At 29.8% G+C, this 24,164-nt stretch overlaps 3 protein-coding genes across 3 annotated transcripts; all 3 read right to left on the bottom strand.

The window, feature by feature from the left end:
• Positions 1-3,146: 3,146 nt before the first annotated feature.
• LOC111688283 (chorion protein S16) lies at positions 3,147-3,673 on the bottom strand. Its single transcript, XM_023450771.2, has 2 exons — positions 3,309-3,673; positions 3,147-3,217 (listed from the first exon to the last, which is right to left on the bottom strand). Exons 1-2 carry the CDS (start codon positions 3,649-3,651, stop codon positions 3,147-3,149), a joined length of 414 nt encoding a protein of 137 aa, XP_023306539.1. The 5' UTR covers positions 3,652-3,673.
• Positions 3,674-8,059: 4,386 nt separating this feature from the next.
• Positions 8,060-9,108, bottom strand: LOC111688282 (chorion protein S19). The gene is made up of 2 exons (XM_023450770.2): positions 9,005-9,108; positions 8,060-8,710 (listed from the first exon to the last, which is right to left on the bottom strand). The coding sequence occupies exons 1-2, from the start codon at positions 9,017-9,019 to the stop codon at positions 8,297-8,299; spliced, it is 429 nt and encodes a 142-aa protein (XP_023306538.2). The 5' UTR covers positions 9,020-9,108; the 3' UTR covers positions 8,060-8,296.
• Positions 9,109-22,268: 13,160 nt separating this feature from the next.
• On the bottom strand, positions 22,269-22,910 carry LOC111689895 (chorion protein S18). The gene is made up of 2 exons (XM_023452358.2): positions 22,893-22,910; positions 22,269-22,811 (listed from the first exon to the last, which is right to left on the bottom strand). Exons 1-2 carry the CDS (start codon positions 22,908-22,910, stop codon positions 22,269-22,271), a joined length of 561 nt encoding a protein of 186 aa, XP_023308126.2.
• Between the last annotated feature and the right edge of the window lie 1,254 nt (positions 22,911-24,164).

Here is a 24,164-nt window from a genome sequence, read left to right as displayed (position 1 = left end):
GCCTACATAAAAGACTTTCGGACTTTGTTCTATCCCGATTATTAGAGAGGTCCTTTCGGAGTGCCGTAGTGGCTGTGGTTTAAAACCAAATTTTAGGAAACGAATATCGGTTAAAAGAATTACTGACGTTTAAGTCTTAGTATGATTATAAACCGGGAAAAAAGAGGTGAACCAGTCTGATGTGATCTAAAAAATGCTGATGATCAAATGTATTTACCTTGAAATGAATTAACATAAAATCGAACCAGAGAACCATAATGGGGTATAACGGGAACGTGTAACTCGTAAGTCAGAATTTGGGATTTTGTTTTGTCACGACTATTCAATGTCTATAATTCGGAATAAGTTCGTTGATGTTACCGCCAGTATACCTAGTGTGAGTGTATCGGATGTTGTACTCAACGATACTGGGTTCAATGGTGAGGGATGAAAGGTTTCTATCATTTTCCATGTTTGTATGCGGTATACTTTGTTTATACCAGATTTATAACAGTGTGTTCTCTGTGAGCAATAACAAAGCCTTCGACCTATTTGATAAATTCGTGTTTTCATCAAAAGAATACTTTTCTAGGTGTTGTTGCGGAAATGATGTTTTTGTATTTGGGATATTAAGCAACAGTTCGTCAATGGTCAGAGCAAAGTACTTGTACATGGACCGGCAGATACACAGTCATCTAGTCAGCTAACCCTGTGGTTGAAAAAGTAGTACCATTAAATAAGTCCAACACGGCAGATGTTCACGTAAAGCACTTTGAGATCTTCTATCTCAGATCGAGCGTTCTGAATCGATCGAAAACTAACATCAATAATTAATTTTATATCTTTTGTTTTATCTATTTCATACATTCTAGAACCTAAATAACTTTCTTAAAAACCAATCCCTATATAAAATAGAAAAAAATATCTTAATAGTTCACCTAGAATATTTCAAATAGAATTTTTTGGTTTTTTAAATCTTTTTTCTTAACTTTATAAAAAAGTAAATAAATAAACATTAAATTAAATTGTCTTAAAGTCTCATGGGAATTTAAACACAGACAAGAATGTCTTTATTTTTAAAGCATTATTTTTCACATTTTTCTCTTCTAGTATATCTCAGCATCTTAATGGGCAAATGATAGGAAAAGAAAATAAAATAATAAAAAAAACTACAAAAAATCTAGAAAAAAGGAAAACAAGATAAAAATCACAATACAATTTCCGTTTAAGAAAGTCTTTTTGAAAAGTAGATTAGGGTAGATTTCACAATAAAAGTAAACTTAAAGTCGTTGTTTAAGGGCCCCCCTTCACACTAGTACACTTTATGGAATTAAAATCTAATGAAAAACTAAAAGAAATTCTATTCATCAAATGACATGATAAAAAAGTCTAATGATTTGTTTTTTTTTCTGTCTACACGATTGGTATAAAACAATAATAAAGTAAGATGGCAACAGCTGTTTCAATTTTTTGTATTTATGTGTTTACCTTTAAATACATTCCTGATCCCTTATCTTCTACAAAAAAATTTGACAGATCATATTACTTGCGTGCTCGTGTAAAGGGGCCTTAAGTGAAAAGTATAGTAAGTACTTGTAGTATGTTGGTTTGTAAATATGTAATTTTTAAATCCTGCCAAAAGAAATGTTTACCAGTAAACTTAAAATATTAAGCCGATTACAAAAATAAAATGGTAATAAGTTGTAGTATGTTAGAAATTATAGACTGACTACATTATTTAATTCAAAATCTTAAAGAATTATAGAATTTGAACTTGAAAATACTAATAGCTTTTATGTTAAAGAAAGGCACAGATGGAAACACTGTGCCTTCCTTTAACATAAAAGTTCAATTCCTAACAGAATAAAGATAAAGAAGCGCAAAACAGGAATCTGTAAATAAAGAAGAAGACAATTGTAAAAAAATAAGAAAATTAATGAAAACTGAAATTTAAAACAAAAAAATTGATTTTGAAGTTCCCATTATATTAATCCATAACAATATTTTAACGTTTATTTTAATAAAAATTGTATTATTTAAAAAAAAACTTATATTTTGACATCAGCTGTTTACACTTTTGCATTTCTTACTCAAGTTTAAACCCCATCCATTGGGCGCTTAAACTGGCAAACAGTTTGAGTATTCAAAAACAAACCCTAATCCTTCACCAAAAGATTGGCACTAAATTACATAAATTCTATATATATCAAGTCCAATTAATACTTTATATTTCTCTACATAGAATGTTTTTTTCAATAAAATTTAAAAAATAACCCCTTAGTAGTCATTGAAATGTATGTAAGGGCACTTCAACAACTTCATAGGGATTTTATCACGTCCACTATTGCTAGTATTCCTTCGAAATGTTCTTACGATCGTTAATACAAAATTTGAAGACCCTACAAAGAGCGAAAAAAACGTTTTCCAATTATACACGCCTGGTATTAAATTGACACCAAAGTATTTCAATAACATACGCTATGTTGTCAGACAATGAAACGTTCTCAAAGTTGCAACAATTCGTTGTCGAAATCTAAATTTTAAACGTTAATAATGTGATAAATTACTACTGACAAGGGTTGTATCAATTTCGGTACTTTTCTAGCGAATCATTACCTATGTGTAGCTGTAACATTATTTTATAAATATGACATATTTGTCCAATTCACAATTGGTGTTGTACGGTTGTATCGTAGTATGTCGTAATATTTTTATTATTGATTTTTTTTTTTTTTGTTTCAAAAAATGTTATTTGAAAATTTACAAGCCTACAACGATACGACATCGATTGTGAATTGAACAATTGTTTTTCAAACAATGATTTTTAGTATTTTGAAAATAATTTTAAATATCTCATTGATACAATGTCATTCACACATTGTAAAGATTTATAGAATATTAACCAATTGATGGTTTATTTCAAACTATATTGAAACGATTCTATTCCTTGATATTGAAATAACATCCTACATTTCTAAAACCACCCAATTAAAACAAAATAATTATAAATTTTTGGTAACAAAAAGCAAAAAAATTTTTTGCTAAAGTTTCATTTTTTTATTTACAAGCTAAATATCACTAGCTGATGTGTTCTATTAAGGTTCTATTAACACAATTTTTATCACATTGTTTTCTTTTCTCAAATAGTTGATAAAATCAACAAACATTTAAATGGCAATAGCACCGACAGCAAATTCATCGCTGAATTTAATGTTACCATAAGAATCTTTATAAAAACCTAAAGGGCAAAAAAAGAGAAAGAAAAATTGAAAAATTATTAATTTGCTTTATAATAAAACTACTGACAAAAAATTGCAAGCAACACACACCTGCATCAACAGTTCCCACAAAACTACGTTTCGGAGCCAAAGCCGAGTACAAACTAGTCAATGGACCATAATTTCTCACCAAAAGTGGTTTACCGATTTCATAGCCATACTTGTTCAAAGCAGCCCAATTGACATTATTGATTTTAGCCGCTGAAGCCTTGGCGGCAGCAATGTCGGTAATGGCTGAGGCAGCAGCTTCAGCTGCATCTGGTGCAGCATAATCGGCCGGAGCATAGACTGCCTGATAGGCGGGGGCAGGAGCAACACCATAAGAACCGGCCCAAACACAACTGCTCAAGCATATTAAACCTAAACAGGCCAAGACCACTTTATTACTGTACATTGTGTTTTTGTAATGTGTTAACTTCAACTCCTCTAATGTATCTTTAGGAAACCTAAATCTCGAACTAATATTGAACACATGTCATTAAAACATTTTTATAGTGAAATTCTTCATGGCATTAAGTCTAGCTGCATTAACCAAGGTTACGTGACTAAATCTAGAATTTCCATTTGAAATGTGAACTTTTGAGACGTAAAATGTGTCATCACAAATAAAAATCCGCTAAAATTTGTTTCTTTTACTTCTGCAACAATTCGCCAAAAGCCGTTTTAAAGCAATTGAGCTATAGCCAAAAAAAAAAAAACGGTAACATGACTTAATTGATTGTGTGAATGTTGGTTTTAAATTATTTACACAGTTTTATTATAAAAAAGCACTAGCTTTTACTATATTCCGAGGTTGAAGGCTAATGGGTGATAATTTCAGTTTTTTTATTTTCAACAGAATTAAGAAAACAGTTTCACAAATACATAATTTAAGATAAAATGTATGAAAAATATATGTGTAAATATGAATTAAAACTAAAATGTGAAAGTTCTACTTGTATGAAGTTTTTATGTCGTTGGCAAGACTGTTATCAATCTGGTTAAATTGAAATATTTTGCAAAGTGTTGGTTGTAGTAACGAAAGAAATACTATTTTACCGCGACAGTACAAATGTTACAGCTTAGTAGTTCGCAGGTCGTGAGTTCAATTTCAAGCAGAGATGTAAAACTTCTCTTCTTTCTAACTAACTAACTAACTAACTAACTAACCAACTAGCTAACCAACTAACTAACGAACTAACTAACTAACCAACTAACTAACTAACAAACTAGCTAACTTACAAACTTACTAACTAACTAATTGAATAACTAACCAACAACTAATTAACTAACTAACTAACTTACTAACTAAATACCTAACTAACTTAGTAACTTCTAAAGATTTTAGGGCATTCAGAAAATTTATTTAAACAAACATATAGATAGACGGACATAGCATAATCGACTCCATTAACAATATACATAACAACTTATAAACTCCCTATTTATAAGTACTTAATTAACTACTTGTAAACTAGCTTAGTAAGTGGTTACCTGCAATGGAGACGTTGTGTTACAACTAAGATGCTTTGAAATCGAATTTTTAATCAGTTTAATGTAATGTTTGATATTGAATAACTTTTTTTATACTTCCTTTTATACTTCTTGATTAATAACTATTTATCCGTAGGAATGATTGTAAGAGAAAAACGAAGTTTTTAACAAATATTTATTATAATCGTAAAACTTGTAACATTATTTAACTAAAAGCAGAAAAACCGAAACTAATATACTTGATCCAAAATACCTAAAGAGATATACAAATATTAATGGAAGCTAAATATTACCGCATATTAAGTCTACAAACACCTTTCTTCAAAAATAAATGTTATGTCAAAAATTTTTCAACTAGATATAAAAACCTAAAATTGAATACAAACTCTCTGCGTTAACTTAAGATGGAGTTAAGAGAGTCATATATTCTGTAAATGAATTTACCTTCATAAAATTTTGATATTACTTTTCGTATTAGAATACTGACATCATGGATGGCAAAATTGGTACGATGGTACTTTTTTTGATACTATTTGATGTGCAAAAGTACCGTGATACTCCCGAGTCTTATTTGATACTTTCAGGGCTACAATCTCAATATCCGATTATCGTTTAACCGGTAGTAAATCTGTCTGCTAAAATAATTTTTTTGTATGGGAAGTTTCAATAAATCGTTTTGAAATAACAAACGAATTAGAATATGGAGATAAAAGTTTCTTTAAAATTTAAAATACTATTTGAAATATTTTTTGGCACTTTTTCTCGAAAATGCATCAAATAAAAGTTGTAAGAAACAGCTACTAAATTACTCATTAACTTTAGTAGCTGTTTCTCTTCAATATTATCAGACTAAATGTTAAAATAGTTGAAACCCTGAGACTATGTTAGTCGCTTCTATAAGATTAATCAGCGCTGAGTTCGAATATTACTTCATATTTTCTCCATCACATCTGGAATCTGGGATACTATATCCTGAGTTTTGAGAAAACGCAATTTTGTTCCCTTTTCGAGACTTTATATCAGCGCCATGAGTGATTTAAATAAAACATTTTACAAAGTACAATTTCGTTGTAATATTTGTATCGTAGCTATGAGATACCATGCATTTCCTGGGAAAACTTCATCAAATTATATCACAGATGTTAACATTAAGGGACGGACACCACATCAACATATAGCGCCCATTCCAATTTAAAAGTGTATAAATATATTTCAGAAATTATACGATTATACTTTTAGCACGTGGAGAATACAGTGAAACTCTGGAGCGTCGAAGTTAGATCCAAGTATCTTGGAAGTGATGTTATTCCGGAAATAACATTCCTGACTAACACTGATTGGAATAATTCATTCAGTTCCTTTTTTCATGATAAAGAGCGGCCCGATTGTGGCCTAGGTGCATTTCTTCGGATTTGATGTAGTACACATCCTCCTATCAACCTAACCTAAATACTTTGAGATCCACGAAAAGTACTCTCTGAAATATTTTTTAATACTTAAACAAAATCTCTTTTTCCATCCCTGACTGACATGATAACATAATTGAAATATGAGCAAAAATCTTCTACTATCTCTGAAAATTTCTTCAACAAATTATAAAAGCCTAAAAACAACAATACAAGATAATACAGTTTTATTGTGGTAATACAGTTTATATTTTTTTAATGGTGGATAATCCATATTTATTTCTGCGTGATCTTAATAACAATTCAAAGCTCTCTTTAGCTACTGGTTTAGGAATAGCTCCAGTAAGCTGCATTAGATTGCTTCTCATTTGCTATTACTCTTTGTAGCAATTCAAACACAACGTAATTGACTTGATATGGGCTCCAGAATGAATGAATATTCCCTGAACAAAATAACCCTGTCCATGATCGGACTCCGACCCGTCTTGAATGTTTGGAAGCTTGTCAGACCATTAATGAAACGATACAGCACATTCTACGTATGTACATGTGTAAACGAACTTTTTAACAAGAGCTTAAATTGGGATTCTCGGTGGAAGTCTCTTCCAGTATCTACTGTTGGTTGTTGGGGCCGCTGTAGGTTTCTTGCGTGATACATTCATAAGTTAGTGTTAAATTTTATTTATCTTTAAGTTGAATCGTATATTCCGATAATGGATTGTAAGAGTGTCCATAACCATAAACTCTTCCAGTAGTAGGCTTTACATCATTTGGGTACCAGACCACTCGGTGACAATCGTCAATGAAAAAGCGAATGCTCTTATTGTAAAGGTAAGGGAGCTTAATGAACGAGGACTATGTAAATTAGAAACATAGATTTGGACGATGAGTATGATCACGAAAATCTTAAAATGAGAACCTTTCTCAGGACGAACAAATCCGAAATAAGTATGGTGATAGACACAATTAAGTATATAAAACGAACGAAATACGAATAATGTGGACTTCTTGGAGAGAAGAGTGAAACTCATGAACATTAACTCTCTCATTACAATTCTTAGATCAAAATATCTTAGAAACGATATTATTTCAGATATTACATCTCTCGGAAAGGCTTTCAGGAAAGAGGGTTTCTAAATATTGGACACTAATTTTCAGATAATTGTATTCATTGCTAAAGCTACGTTCACACCTATCAAATGTTTGACGAAAATGACGTGACCTCTAAAAAATCTACATTTTGATTTCCTTAAAATATATATTTATTTGCGCAAACATAATATATCTCTGACGACATCAGTTCAGAACGTATTTATTATTTGTTTCGACAATATTTAAAAAAAATAAGTGGTTGCGTCTTTTTCATCAAATGTTTGATAGGTCTGAATGTAGCTTTAAGAAAATATTATTCATATTATTGTTTACCCTGCAAAATTCTACAATTTGATACGAAAACATTGATACTAAGTTTCTAATCAAATTGAGATAAATTCACTTATGAAACTATTTATATCAAATTTCAATACAATTGGTGAACGTAGACATTTCATTTGTGGTTTATCAAATTATTATTATTATTTCTTTACTTTCATTATGCAATAAACTTTGCTAAATATAATGGAAAAAACCGGAGCAACAAAACCAATTTTCAATGAAACCAAGAAAGAATATCTTAGTTATTACTTTTTTATGAATTATCAGCAAAAAAATGAAATGAAAAGCAACAAATATTAAAATTGGAATTAACAAAAAAAATTGCAAAAAAAAAAAACTTTACTAAAATTTAACATTATGCTGACATTTACAAATAATGAGAAAATGAAAAGAAAATAAAAAAGTTTAATTTTTTTTAATTAGTTTTATTCAAGTTATCTGTTAATTTTACTATTTCTCACTCACATTTTTGTTTATAACAATATTAATATAGAATTTTGAATTTTTTTAAACAAAAATTATAAATAAATAAATTTTAACCGAAAAAAAAATTCCAAAAATTTTGCAACGTTTTAAAACAACGTTTAAGTATTTATAAAAAAAAAAATTAACAAACCGAAATTATTTACACTATTTTTTCGAAAAACTGGTGCCGAATATAATTAAAAATAGTTTGTGTTCAAACACTACCCTGTAAAAATGAAAGGGAATTCAAAAGTAACCCTTTTAGTAACCACTACCACCGTAACTGGGCGCCGAAGCATACGATTGTTGGGCAGGCACGTACAATTTAGCTACGGGAGAAGAGGGTACAATGGGCAAAGCCACTTGACTATAAACAGGAGCTGAGTGATAACTTCTGTAGTTATTTTGACCAGGATACAACTCATGCGAGTAGGCTGGTTGTATGGTGTATTTGGGTTTAGCTGCAGGATATGAAGGAGCTGAATAAGAAGGAGGAGCTGGGTAAGAGGCAGGAGCAGCTTGGTAGGCGGCAGGAGGAGAAGCATAAACCACTGGTCCTGGTCCTAATGCATAAGAGTTAGCATTATAAGCACTGGCGGGTGCAGAGCCACCATAACTACCATAACTGTTGCAGTGCGCCGAAGCTACCAAGGCGCAAACTACAAAAGCAAAAGACTGTAACAGGAAGAGAGAAAAAGAAAAATTATACATTAGTTTAATATACACAAACTGATACAGTCCACATATATTTCCAAGCCTATAACCTATCTGCCCACAAATTCTATTAGCTAAAACCACATTTTTAACTTTATTTACTTTCTCAAACGGTCTTTAAACGGAAATAAATGATGACCATTTCTTGTTCCTTGTGTATAAAAGTGCAGCCATATTTTATCTATTTCCTTTTACATTTAGTATTTGTTTACTACATATTTTCATTTCACTCATTCCATTTTTTTTACTACTTACAATGTATTTGTTCATTTTGATGTGGATGATGTTGTTGTTGTTGTTGGGCAAATTACTCTAGTTGTTTTAGCGTATTTGCAAGAATTGACACTAATAAATGAGGTTTTAGCATGCACTTCTTTTTATATTAATGATTTTTTCACACCACATTTAAGACGTGATCTTCACTCGTATGAAGAATTGTATTAAATATGTATGAACTAACATGCATTAAACCGCTTTTTGATTCTGTATTCTTTTTTTTTTTTTTTGAAATCTTATGGTAGTGCAGCTTCTTTAACCTACTGAGAACCGAAGTAACAAATGTAAAATAGTCCAAAGAAACACTTTCACCATTGAGAATATTGCAAAGAAAAAAAGTGTGTTGTAGTCAGAATGAGTAATATTCGGATTACACAACAATAAAGTTATAGTAGCTGGAAATAACCCTCACTGGAAGAATAATACCTACTGAATCCTATATTGTTTATTATATCCACCCAGTAGAAAATTTCAGTTTGACGTATTCCAAAATAAGGCGGCAACCCAAAAGGAAGATTTGTGATTTAACCAACTAACAAAGTAAAGGGACCTTCACACGATCACAATTTACGTACGTAAAGTATAATGAAAAAGTAAAATGAAATGCCAAATATAAAAGAATAAAAGTCGTGTGAACAATAAAGACTATATACTAGACTAGACTATAGACTAGACTATAGACTAGACTATAGACTAGACTATAGACTAGACTATAGACTAGACTATAGACTAGACTATAGACTAGACTATAGACTAGACTATAGACTAGACTATAGACTAGACTATAGACTAGACTATAGACTAGACTATAGACTAGACTATAGAATAGACTATAGACTAGACTATAGACTAGACTATAGACTAGACTATAGACTAGACTATAGACAACACTATAGACTAGACTATAGACTACACTATAGACTAGACTATAGACTAGACTATAGACTAGACTATAGACTAGCCTATAGACTAGACTATAGACTAGACTATAGACTAGACTATAGACTAGACTATAGACTAGACTATAGATTAGACTATAGACTAGACTATAGACTTGACTATAGACCAAACTATAGACTAGACTATAGACTAACTAACTAATTTACTACCTCACTCACCCACTAGCTAACTAATTTACAAACTCAATATTTAACTATCTAACAATTGGCAACACGTTGGTTTTTATATTTTTAATAAATGCAATTAAACATAAATTTTGTTATTTTCAATCAAATTTAAAGAATTAATAATTTATTTAAAGATAAACAATAGAACAAAGTATAAAAAATGTAAACAGACACCCTAGTTCAGCGATTAAATCAGTTTTGAAGTTTTTCTATATATTTAAAAAAGTGACCGACAAATGAAAATAAAAATATAACAAAATATGTTACATAATTATTTTATAAAGAAGTGTATATTGTCCAGTTTTTCCACAGATCGATTTGGATATAGTTAATTAATTTTGTAAGCAGTATTCTTCTTTTGACATTGCTTCTATATATTACCCTTTATAGAAATCGTGATGGAAAGATGTTGTCTGTATTTTCTTCTTTAACAAATTCGCTGTAGAACATAATTTCTTAAGGGTTCCTATGTTCTTATTTGAAAACAGAAAATCTATAATCTAAATATTATTGTTTTTCGCCTACTAACTATAATCATAAAAAATTATTCCACTTAAAATACAAAAGCGTGGGAATATTAATTACGTTTTCTTTATTCTATTCTTCTTGTTCTTTGTGCGTATTTAATGTTGACGACCATTCTCAATAGTACTCTCGAGTTCGAAATGTATACATTTATAGTAAAAAGTAAAAGATAAAACTTCTTTGACTCTATTTACAATTTATCGCCATTCAGCTGTAGTATCAATATTTAAAAAAACGTGCTTATTTAAAACAAATGTTAATAACACTTACTACAAGTACAACTAGACTATTGCAAACATATACATATATTTATTTTATTTATTTTTTTTGGAAAACTTGATTTGGGAATAATAAATGTATTTCAAGTACAAACATTTTTCTTCGATGTTTTTAAAGAAAACTGAAAAATTAAATTAATTTTATTTATGTTTATTGAAAGCAGCTTGTTCAATTTATGAGAAAAGTTTTAATTTATGTATATTCATGCAAAGTTTCAGCAATATTTATAAAACGAATACTTTTTCATTATATAATATTTTATTTAACAAAATATAAACAAAACTTTTTTAAATTCATTTAGACTAGACGATTATACAAGACTATAGTCTAGCCTAGACTAGCGTATATTAGACTATACTATAGACTAGACATAGACTAGACTATAGACTAGACATAAAATAGGGTACAGTGAAATAGCTCCCAAATGAAATAACTTCCAACGAGTAAAATGAAATAAACCCCAATTTCATCAAAAATTAACTTTTAAAATGAAATAACTCCCAAAGTTTAAAATGAAATAATTCCCAGTAATTGGAAGTTTGGGAGTTTTACAAATGTAAGTCCCAAAAAATGCGAAATAGCTCCCAATGAAACAAATCCCAAAAAATATGAAATTATTTCCAAGTCGAAGAATCTATTTGTGTAAAATAACTTCCAATGAAATAATTCCCAACAGAAGTGAAATAACTCCCAACTCCTTACGAAAGTGTGGTGGACAGCCGGCCTTCGGCCGGGCGCAAGGGTTTTCAACTCTGGGGTATTCACACACCGGCTTCGCTAAATTAAGCCTTTTCATGATAAATGGACTATTTGTATTCCATGGAACTTATGTCACTATGCTCATGGGCATTATTAAAATTGTCATATGGAATTGTGATACATTTGAAAGTATAGTAGTGTTCATAATCATAATGATATAAAATACATGGTGTACAAAGAAAGGTTAAATTTCTCGAAGCCAGTATTCGAAATACCCCAGAGTTTTAAACCCTTGCGCCCGGCCGAAGACCGGCTGTCCACGACACTTGTTTAAGGATCCAAAATGCATTATCCACCAAAGTTTGGAAAATTATTACCACAAAATGATATAACTCCCAACAAGAATGAAATAACTTCCAATTTCAACAAAATTTACAGAAATGAAATAACTTCCAATACATACGAAATATCTCCTAATTTCTTCAAAAAAATGAAATAATTCCCAACAAAAATTTTATTGGGAGTTATTTCATTTCAGTAACATTAAAATATGAAATAAGTTCCAACAAATTGGGAGTTATTTCATATGAAATAATTCCCAATTTGCATGGACAGTTGATTGGGTGTTATTTCATTTTACCCGTTGGGAGTTATTTCATTTGGGAGTTATTTCACTGTACCATAAAATAGTCTATAGACTAAACTATAGACTAGACTATAGACTAGACAGTAGACTAGACTGTAGACTAGACTATAGACTAGACTATAGACTAGACTATAGAGAAGACTATAGAGTAGACTATAGACTAGACTATAGACTAGACTATAGACTAGACTATAGACTATAGACTAGACTATAGACTAGACTATAGACTAGACTATAGACTAGACTATAGACTAGACTATAGACTAGACTATAGACTAGACTATAGACTAGACTATAGACTAGACTATAGACTAGACTATAGACTAGACTATAGACTAGACTATAGACTAGACTATAGACTAGACTATAGAATATAGACTAGACTATAGACTAGACTATAGACTAGACTATAGACTAGACTATAGACTAGACTATAGACTAGACTATAGACTAGACTATAGACTAGACTATAGACTAGACTATAGACTAGACTATAGACTAGACTATAGACTAGACTATAGACTAGACTATAGACTATAGACTAGACTATAGACTAGACTATAGACTAGACTATAGACTAGACTATAGACTAGACTATAGACTAGACTATAGACTAGACTATAGACTAGACTATAGACTAGACTATAGACTAGACTATAGACTAGACTATAGACTAGACTACTAGACTATATACTAGACTATAGACTAGACTATAGACTAGACTATAGACTAGACTATAGACTAGAATATAGACTAGACTATAGACTATACTATATACTAGACTATAGACTAGACTATAGACTAGACTATAGACTAGACTATAGACTAGACTATAGACTAGACTCTAGACTAGACTATAGACTAGACTATAGACTAGACTATAGACTAGACTATAGACTAGACTATAGACTAGACTATAGACTAGACTATAGACTAGACTATAGACTAGACTATAGACTAGACTATAGACTAGACTATAGACTAGACTATAGACTAGACTATAGACTAGACTATAGACTAGACTATAGACTAGACTATAGACTAGACTATAGACTAGACTATAGACTAGACTATAGACTAGACTATAGACTAGACTATAGACTAGACTATAGACTAGACTATAGACTAGACTATAGACTAGACTATAGACTAGACTATAGACTAGACTATAGACTAGACTATAGACTAGACTATAGACTAGACTATAGACTAGACTATAGGCTAGACTATAGACTAGACTATAGACTAGACTATAGGCTAGACTATAGACTAGACTATAGATTAGACTATAGACTAGACTATAGACTAGACTAGACTATAGACTAGACTAGACTATAGACTAGACTAGACTATAGACTAGACTATAGACTAGACTATAGACTAGACTATAGACTAGACTATAGACTAGACTTTAGACTAGACTATAGACTAGACTATAGACTAGACTATAGACTAGACTATAGACTAGACTATAGACTAGACTATAGACTAGACTATAGACTAGATTATAGACTAGACTATAGACTAGACTATAGACTAGACTATAGACTAGACTATAGACTAGACTATAGACTAGACTATAGACTAGACTATAGACTAGACTATAGACTAGACTATAGACTAGACTATAGACTAGACTATAGACTAGACTATAGACTAGACTATAGACTAGACTATAGACTAGACTATAGACTAGACTATAGACTAGACTATAGACTAGACTATAGACTAGACTATAGACTAGACTATAGACTAGACTATAGACTAGACTATAGACTAGACTATAGACTAGACTATAGACTAGATATAGACTAGACTATAGACTAGACTATAGACTAGACTATAGACTAGACTATAGACTAGACTATAGACTAGACTATAGACTAGACTATAGACTAGACTATAGACTAGACTATAGACTAGACTATAGACTAGACTATAGACTAGACTATAGACTAGACTATAGACTAGACTATAGACTAGACTATAGACTAGACTATAGACTAGACTATAGACTAGACTATAGACTAGACTATAGACTAGACTATAGACTAGACTATAGACTAGACTATAGACTAGACTATAGACTAGACTATAGACTAGACTATAGACTAGACTATAGACTAGACTATAGACTAGACTATAGACTAGACTATAGACTAGACTATAGACTAGACTATAGACTAGACTATAGACTAGACTATAGACTAGACTATAGACTAGACTATAGACTAGACTATAGACTAGACTATAGACTAGACTATAGACTAGACTATAGACTAGACTATAGACTAGACTATAGACTAGACTATAGACTAGACTATAGACTAGACTATAGACTAGACTATAGACTAGACTATAGACTAGACTATAGACTAGACTATAGACTAGACTATAGACTAGACTATAGACTAGACTATAGATTAGACTATAGACTAGACTATAGACTAGACTATAGACTAGACTATAGACTAGACTATAGACTAGACTATAGACTAGACTATAGACTAGACTATAGACTAGACTATAGACTAGACTATAGACTAGACTATAGACTAGACTATAGACTAGACTATAGACTAGACTATAGACTAGACTATAGACTAGACTATAGACTAGACTATAGACTAGACTATAGACTAGACTATAGACTAGACTATAGACTAGACTATAGACTAGACTATAGCCTAGACTATAGACTAGACTATAGCCTAGACTATAGACTAGACTATAGACTAGACTATAGACTAGACTATAGACTAGACTATAGACTAGACTATAGACTAGACTGTAGACTAGACTATATACTAGACTATGGACTAGACTATAGACTAGACCATAGACTAGACAATAGACTAGATTATAGACTAGACTATAGACTTGTCCCATGTAACGACAATTCAGTCATATGATGGATAACTTTGTATTTCACTACTTTTAGAAGGGCCCTAATGGCTAAGTTTTTTCAATGTTTTGATAATTATAAACAGGTTTTCTTTAAAATTGATTAGGAATGTGGTAAACTAAGGACCTATCTTCCCAAAATGTTCTAGAGAGATTCTATTGCTATAAAACATATTCATATAGAACTGCATGGATAGATCCTATATGCATATTATGCACTTTAACTCATTTATATCGGTATCAAAATCATGCATATAAGTTTTAGATCATGGCTCCCACACAAGGTCCTCAATAAGATTTGTATGGAAAATATTTGTGTAAATTTAATATGCAATTGTGACGCTCATTTAAAATTTTGAATAAAACTCAAATAATTTCAACAAATAACAGTAGTTTATTGCTATAAACTACACATAACAATCACTTTAAACTAAACAATAGTTTAGTAAACTCCATAACCATGATTATAAATGGCATAACCCGAATTACCACCATCAATGATATAAGAGGGAACATGATACAAATAACCAGGACTGGCTACGGATGATGAAGCTGCAGCCGCAGCTGAGGCAGATGGAGCATTATATGCCACTGCAGGTTTGGCATAAATTGGGGCACTGTATATATAGGAGGGAGCGTTGTTGGGTTGTGGAACATAGCCGGGTTTCGCAGAGGTGCAAACGACAGCAGCGAAAGCAATAACAGCGAACTAGAAAATATTTAAAATAATGATTTATTAAACATTAAATTAAAAATAATTTTTATACAACTTACAATGATGCACTTGTTCATATTGATTTTTAATTTTGAGGGTCTTACTCCTGTTTGTGCTCGAAATCAAACTATATTTCTATTTTCATATTCCATTTCTTTTTATATGAATTGTGAAATTATTTTCAGCTATTTTATGTTACGTGACATCATTTGCCAGTGAAATTTAAAAAAAAAACGAAGTCAAATCTCAATTTCAAAAACAAATACTACAATTAAGGTATAATATTTCATAAGATTGCATATATATTAAATATAATATACATATAATGCTAAAATTTTGAAATAGTATAAAAATTTTGTGAATAGTAGTATTTTTAACAAAGATGTGTTTGAATTAAAAAAAAAAAAACCTCTCCAGAAACAAAAGCATTCCATATGAAAGTACAAACATAAATAATGAAAAAAGTTTATAATATTTAAAAAAAGCAAGTGGAAATCATGACCCCCAACTTTCTTTATTATTTTATTTTATTTACTATAGTTGACCGTATGAAAAGTAAAAATTTATTTTTGAATTATTTTGTTGGTGGGAGTCAGAATGTTAAAAGAATTAATTTTCTTATGAATTTTAAAATTAAATTAAAGGAAGCAGTTTAACTGAATTGTTAAAAATATTAAAGCAGATTTCTGAGATGGCAATCAATTGACAATTAATAATCATATTAGTTAATCTAAAAATAAATTTGCGTACGAGATTAAACTTCGCAATGACCTGGTTCACACTGGGAAACTTTTTTATTTTGTGTGTGAGAGAAAGAGATGGCTAATATTTATTTCTCTTTCTCTCACACACAAAAGTCAAAAGGTTCCCAAAAAATTTCCTAGTGTGAACCAGGTCTAAGTTGCCATACAAAATAGACCTGGTTCACACTGGGAAACTTATTTTGGGAAACTCTTGATTTTTGTGTGTGATAGAAAGAGAAAGAAATATCAACCATCTCTTTCTCTCACACACAAAATTAAAAGTTTCCCAGTGTTAATCAGGTCATAGTAGAAGACTGTTATCAAAAAAAAGAAGAAGACAACTCTAAGAGAGGGGTTTCGAGTTAAAAATCAAATGTCAATTAATCATCAGATTAGTTAATCTAAAATAAATTGTTTCTGATGTTAATCCCCTTTGATGTTTTTAAGTACATGATTAAACTACGCAGTGTTGCCATACAACACAACAGAAAACGTCACTATTTGTTATCAAAATAATTCATGTTTTTTTTTTAAAAAATAGAAGAGGACAATTGTAAATGTGTTATGAAAATTTAAATTTAAAACAAAAAAAATTATTTTGAAGACTCCATAATTTATACTAATCGATAAATCAAACATTTTAATGTTTATTTTAATTAAAATTGTATTACTTTGTTTGGCATCAGCTGTTTACACATTAGCATTTCTTGCTCAAGTTTAAACCACCTCCATTGGGCGCTTAAACTAGCAAACAAAATTAACTAATTGAGTACTCAAAAACAACTTTCAAGTTTAAACCACCTCCATTGGGTGCTTAAACCAGCAAAAAAAAATTCTATAATTGATTACTCAAAAACAACTTTCGAGAATTAATATTAATTAATTCCTTAATCCATTACCTAAAGATTGGCCCTTATATGTATTTTATTAAAAAATACACAAAGACCTTTTCGTTGATATTCGTTTTTTTTTTCTAGCTTTGTCCTGCCTTATATTCGATTGCATCTGTTTTTTAAAACAAGAGTTCCCTTATGCATGATCACACACCTATAAAAGTCTGAAGAATGTTGAAGTAGAGATCGATAGAAATAGTTTTCTATATATGAAAATAACTTTAAAATTCTTTAACAAATATTTTTACTAAAACCATATCGATCTCAAAATATTATCCGAGTATCCTGGACTTTCTAAAGAATGTGATCTTAAGAAGGACGAATCTGATCAAATTATTGGTTCTATCTAGGGCCATTAGACTTTAGAAAAACATTAGAAAAAACAATTTTAAGGGCATCGAGTATTCATACTTCGAAATATTTAGCTATAAATAGTGAAATTTTGAAACACTCTTAGGAGATGGATCTTATTAACACATTTGCGGACTTGTATTATCATATTTATAGGAACATCTCGGTGTTTTTCAAAATATGACATTTCAGGGGATTTGGGTCAACTATTAACTATTATATGAATCTTTTAGCAGTTTTGTTAATAAGAACGTTATTTAAGAATCTTATTTTGATATTGAAACCATTTCTATCAGAGTAGTAATGTATAACCTTTAAGTTGATATTTGTAACGTACAAAAATATTTATAATATTTATATAATTTAGAAGAAGTTGGACCAAATGTATTTTTCATAGACCGATATGAACATTATCAATATGAAATATTTTCAATAGCATAATTCCAGCCCTATCGCTGATCCCGTTAAAAACATATTTATAATTCATTCTGTAAATAATTAGGGATTCATATGGTATTTGCTTTCAAAATTATTTTGGAAAGGTTTCCAAACTGATTAATAATTAATTGCACAAATGATAACGATATACATATGTTTAAAAAAATATTTTTTGAAAATACAATAACAAATTCTATAGCAATTATAAATTGATCATTCTGGTGTTTATAATATGATAGTTTTTAATATTAATTTCTTATCATCAGGGCAATCATTTCTATGCAAATGCATGTTTTTAGTCAGTAACTCAAAATAACTTTTAACTAGTTTTCTTTTCGAACCAATGAATTTGCTACAAAATGACAGCGATTTGTTGTTGCATATTTTTGAATATTTTGTTATAAATGCATAAATTGCATATTTTTCTTTATATTGCATATATTTTGCATATTTTTTAATATTTGTTTTCTCTGTATTTCATATTTTTACAACAAATTTGGTATTTACATATTAAGATTTTTTTAATTAATCATCAACAAACTTCGATTTAACAATAAAATACTAGGTTCTATGAAATAAAATTTTACATAGTTTTATTTAATTTTTAAAACTACGATATTGGTAAAGGTATTTTGTGCTGCTAATTGTAACGTCCAAAATATTTGTCCTTAAAGTCTTTATATTTTTCATTCTCGAGGTTGTGGTTCCTTTAAAGTGGAATTATACTACATAAAGTAGTCCTTAAAAACCAGTATATTTGTTGTCAAGAACATAAGAACTTTTTAGTACATGTTTTTCCATTTTATAGGGCATGTTACAAGCACATAATTTTAATTTTTAGTGCATGAAAATCCTTGCACTGCTGATCATATTTCGCGCAATCGGAAAAACAAAAACAGTTTTCTGTATTATTTTATTTTCTGCAATAGACATAAAAATAACTCGAAAAAGTTTTAAAAAATATTAAAAAATTATTCTAAAACTACTTTAAAATGACCGGTAATTAGACTCATTATTGACTCAAAAATATTAAAAATTAGTCAGAACTTATCGCGAATGTGGTCACATTTTCTCTCGAAGAAAGTATATTTACGATCAGAAAATGAATCAATAATTTAAAAAAATTATAGACAAATAATCCATCACTATTTGTCAGTATTTTTAATGTTCGATTAAACAAAAATATTTTAAATTTCTATAGCTTATTACATAGAATATAAATTTCAATTAGTTACATCTGATGTCTGTGATTTTTATGAAAAATAACTTGAGTTCAATAAAAAGTAGTTAATTTGAAAACTTTATTTAAAATATAACACGTAAACAGGTTTGTTTGCCATTTTAGTCATTTATGTCGATGTAAAATTAAAATTTTGAATTCAATAAAATTTAATGTTACATAATTACATACATATTTATTTATATTATATATAGCAAAAGTGCAATTTGTATAATAAAATTTTAACATTTTATATTTTAACTTACTTATGTATATACATATGTATAACAAACTACAGTAATTCCTGAATTATACTTGTATTAAAATATCTAAATTAAAATGTTCAAAATCCCACAAACCCAAATCAATGTTTTTCATTATCACAAGTTTTCATATGAATACATATTTGTAAATTGTTTTATGTTCACCATCAAAAAGATGGAGAGTATATTATGTTTGTCATGCTGTTTGTAACACTTTGAAATATTGGTATACTCAATGTCAATATTAGTTTCAAAGGTCACCTTTAGATCATACAAGTGACCACTTAAATACCCATAAACATTAATGGGCAATATTGATAGAATTTTGTACAAATAAAGCTGACATTGGATCATATATAAGAATAGAATCGTCTCATAAAGTCCTATGACCACTCGGTTGTCTTTTGAATTTGCCAAATTTTTGACACATATTTTGATGGTGTGTATATAAGATTCACCATAGCCGAATATAACACATAAGTGAAAATTTTAAATTTAAAATCATTATAAACCATACATGGGAGTAGTTAATTATATCGATTAATTAATTGACGATTTCATTAGCATTAAATTGAAAAAAATTATAATTACTTTTTTTTTCATTAGCATTATTTTGTCTAATGGTAATGGTTTTTAATGAAACGATTTCATTAGTAATTTTTTAAAAATAAATTTTCATTACCATTATTCAATGGATTTTAAAAATGTTCGAACATTAGTTCTAATTTCGAAATTAATTTCGAATATCCGATGTATTGCCATTAGGTGAAATCATGTATGGCAAATTTCAGCACATTCGGATTAGAAAAACTAGTTTTAACAGCTTTAAAAATTTTTCGAACACGAGTTCGAATTTTCGAAATTTTTTTTAGGTTTTTATGACACAGAGATTAATTTAAAAACATAAAAAAAAAATTCGAAAATAACTTCGAAATTTCGAACTTAATTTCGAATATTTGAACATATTATTGTATTGTCATCAGATGCACTTATGACTGCAAAATTTCAGCCAATTTGGGCTACGGAAACTGGTTTTAAAAGCTTTCAAACCTCGAATCTTCGAAAAATTTTCCTTAATATATTTTACGACAATTATAAATACTAATTAAATTCGTTTTTGAAAATTCATTATCAAATTCATTACCATTATCAAAAAAAGTTATAATGAAAAAAATATAATTTTCATTAAATGGTACTTAAAATATTTTTCATTACAATTTTTTTTTTATAAATGGTAATGAAATTTTAATGCTTAATGAAAAATTCCCATGTATGTTATAAACAAATAAATAAACTTCGTAAATAACCAGCAAGAAAATATATTCAGCCATGACCGACCTTATGATACCCTCCCTTCATCAGTGAATATGTTAAAAAATGGATTATTTTTTTTAAATAAGGCATTAATTCAGAAATATTTTAATATTTTTTTTAATAAAAAACGAGATTTTTTAAGACATATGATCAGAGGCTTACTATGGACCTATACTCATACATTTCGATAGAATTACGTCTATGTTAAAGTTATGTATGCATTAAATCATCGTAATTTTAGGTTTTAAAGATGAATTTAAACTTTCAAGTAATTTTCTTATAAGGACATTGTATGGCAGCTAGAGTCATCCCGCTCATTATTAAAATTGAAAATATTATATGAACCTAAGTTTTGCAGATTTTAAGAGAAATACAACAGCATCTCAAAAAAAAAAAGATCTTTCAAAGAAGCGAAAAATAAGTAGAAATTACTCCATGGAAGTACTGAAAAAGTTTTAAAGAAGTGATGACTTCAACACAGATTTGTTATAGGATGGTTGTTCTTTTTATTTGATTTCAAATTCACTACATCTGAAGTCATTCTCAGAACTAATTTTTATGTTATTTTATTGGAAGTTATTAGAAAGTGAAATTTCAGTACAAAAGAATAAACCTTTAATTCTTTGGAAGTCAATAGACATCAAATCCACAGAAGTGCTACTTTTGAAGTGGTGATAAATGTATTTTGGAAGTACTTCGTTTTATTTCTTGGATGGGATTTAACATATGTGTTTATGAGCTCAAATATTGGGGCTGGGCGAATAAATGGACCGATTTTAACCGTTTTCCTTAGATCAAAGTAATATTATGTAACAAATTTCATAAAATTGTCTTGAAAATTGCGTAGCATGGACACACAGACGGACACAGCAAAATTGACACAGCTAATTGAGAAAAGGATTCTGATTGGTGGATGAAGGACCACTATTTTTGATTGTTACAAACATCAGAAATTCAGAATAGAGAACCTTACCCTTGGTTAAATCTAGAAATAAACTAAAAACACCAATGGAATTCATAGAAAAAATGTTGACTTTTGTACTTTATTTTAAATGCATTGAAATCATTGTTCCCCCCAAAAGAGAAACAACTATTTATACAGAATGCAAAAAAGTCAATATCACAGTTTAATAGGAAGCAGCAGGTGCTGGACCATAACCAGAACCAGCAGAAGAGGCGGGAGCAGGAGCTGGACCATAGCCAGAGCTAGCAGATTTAACATTAGCAGCGGCAGCAGCAGCAGAAGCACCACTAACAGCATTACTACCATAATCACCAGAGGCAAGAACAACAGCAGGAGCTGAATATGAGGTGGTAGAATACTGAGGAATATTAAGAATGGCTTCATTTGGGCCACCAGCCGAAGGTAAAGCAAAAACTAATTTAGCCAAACGCAAAGCTTCAGCATCTACACCGCCAGCGCCACTGGCATAACCACCACTTACTGGGATTACAACTGAACCATAGCTGCTAGCGCCTTTATGAGCACCATAAGCAGGAGCGGCACCATAAGCGGAAGCACTACCATAACCACCTGCAGAGGAGGGCAAAACGGTAAGGGTAACTGCCGGTTGAAATTGGGCTGCAAAGCCGGCAATGGATGATTTTTGTCCACCATAACCGGAAGAAGCATAGTTAGCCTGTGCTGCCACAAACAGGGCACAGGAAATCTACAAAATAATAACAACAGACTGCTTTAAGGGAATTTTTTCTTTAGATTTTCTAAATTTTAAAATATTCCTCCTACTTACAAGGACCTTATATAACATTCTATTAACTTTGTTATTGAGTTTTAGATGAATAATGTTGGCATTTTTATGTCAAACGTTGCTTTTATAGTTCATTCATTGAATTACATGCATTTACAGGCCAACAAACTAATTTCATTCCATTTCCTACGTGACAATAACTAAAAATTAATCCAAAATGTCATCCCTTGGATTTTTTTTACAAAGGTTAAACTCAACCACTGTTTATAGTCTTCATAATGGTTTCAAAATAATTTGTTTTTTACACAATTAATTAATTCATACGTAATAATAATTTGGTGTGTAAACGTGTAACATGTGAATAATGCAGTTTATTATTCGTTCACTATATAAAAGAGGCTTAGTAAGGGATTTCTATTTCAAATTACAAAAGCTAAGTTTTACACTATTTCCAAAAGCAAATTGATTTTAGCAACTAATAGAATAATGTTTTTGTTAACATCTATGTTAAATAGTATTCAAGTCGTATTTTTTTAATCTTTTTAGAGAAAATAGTTTATTAAATATTAATTTTTGAAAAATTTTTAAAATCTGAATAGTTAGTACTTACTGGAAATGGTGTAGCACTCCAAATCCCAAAAAGGATTGTTAATGAATGTGAATTTTAATTCATAAAATTTGTCGAGCTCTAAGTTCAACTTATAGTAAATAAAATATTTAGGTGAAGAGTTTTTAATTTTGTTTGAAACAGACATGGAAAATTCAGTACATTAGTAATATTATTCAGTAATTTTTGATATTGAATTGAAGTTGTCCACATAGCAATCTATAATTTGTCTATAGTGTAGTCTATAATGTAGTCTATAGTCTAGTCTATAGTGTAGTCTAAAGTCTAGTCTATAGTGTAGTCTATAGTCTAGTCTATAGTCTAGTCTATAGTGTAGTCTAAAGTCTAGTCTATAGTGTAGTCTATAGTCTAGTCTAGTCTATAGTCTATTCCAGTCTATAGTCTAGTCTATAGTCCAGTTTATAGTCTCGTCTATAGTCTAGTCTATAGTCTAGTCTATAGTATAGTCTATAGTCTAGTCTATAGTCTAGTCTATAGTCTAGTCTATAGTCTAGTCTATAGTCTAGTCTAAAATTCAGTACATTAGTAATATTATTCAGTAATTTTTGATATTGAATTGAAGTAGTCAACAATCAATAATTTCTAGTCTATAGTCTAGTCTATAGTCTAGTCTATAGTCTAGTCTATAGTCTAGTCTATAGTCTAGTCTATAGTCTAGTCTATAGTCTAGTCTATAGTCTAGTCTA

This window comes from Lucilia cuprina, chromosome 5 (assembly GCF_022045245.1).
Source record: "Lucilia cuprina isolate Lc7/37 chromosome 5, ASM2204524v1, whole genome shotgun sequence".
Taxonomy (NCBI): domain Eukaryota; kingdom Metazoa; phylum Arthropoda; class Insecta; order Diptera; family Calliphoridae; genus Lucilia; species Lucilia cuprina.
This window is presented reverse-complemented; position numbering and strand designations above follow the sequence as displayed.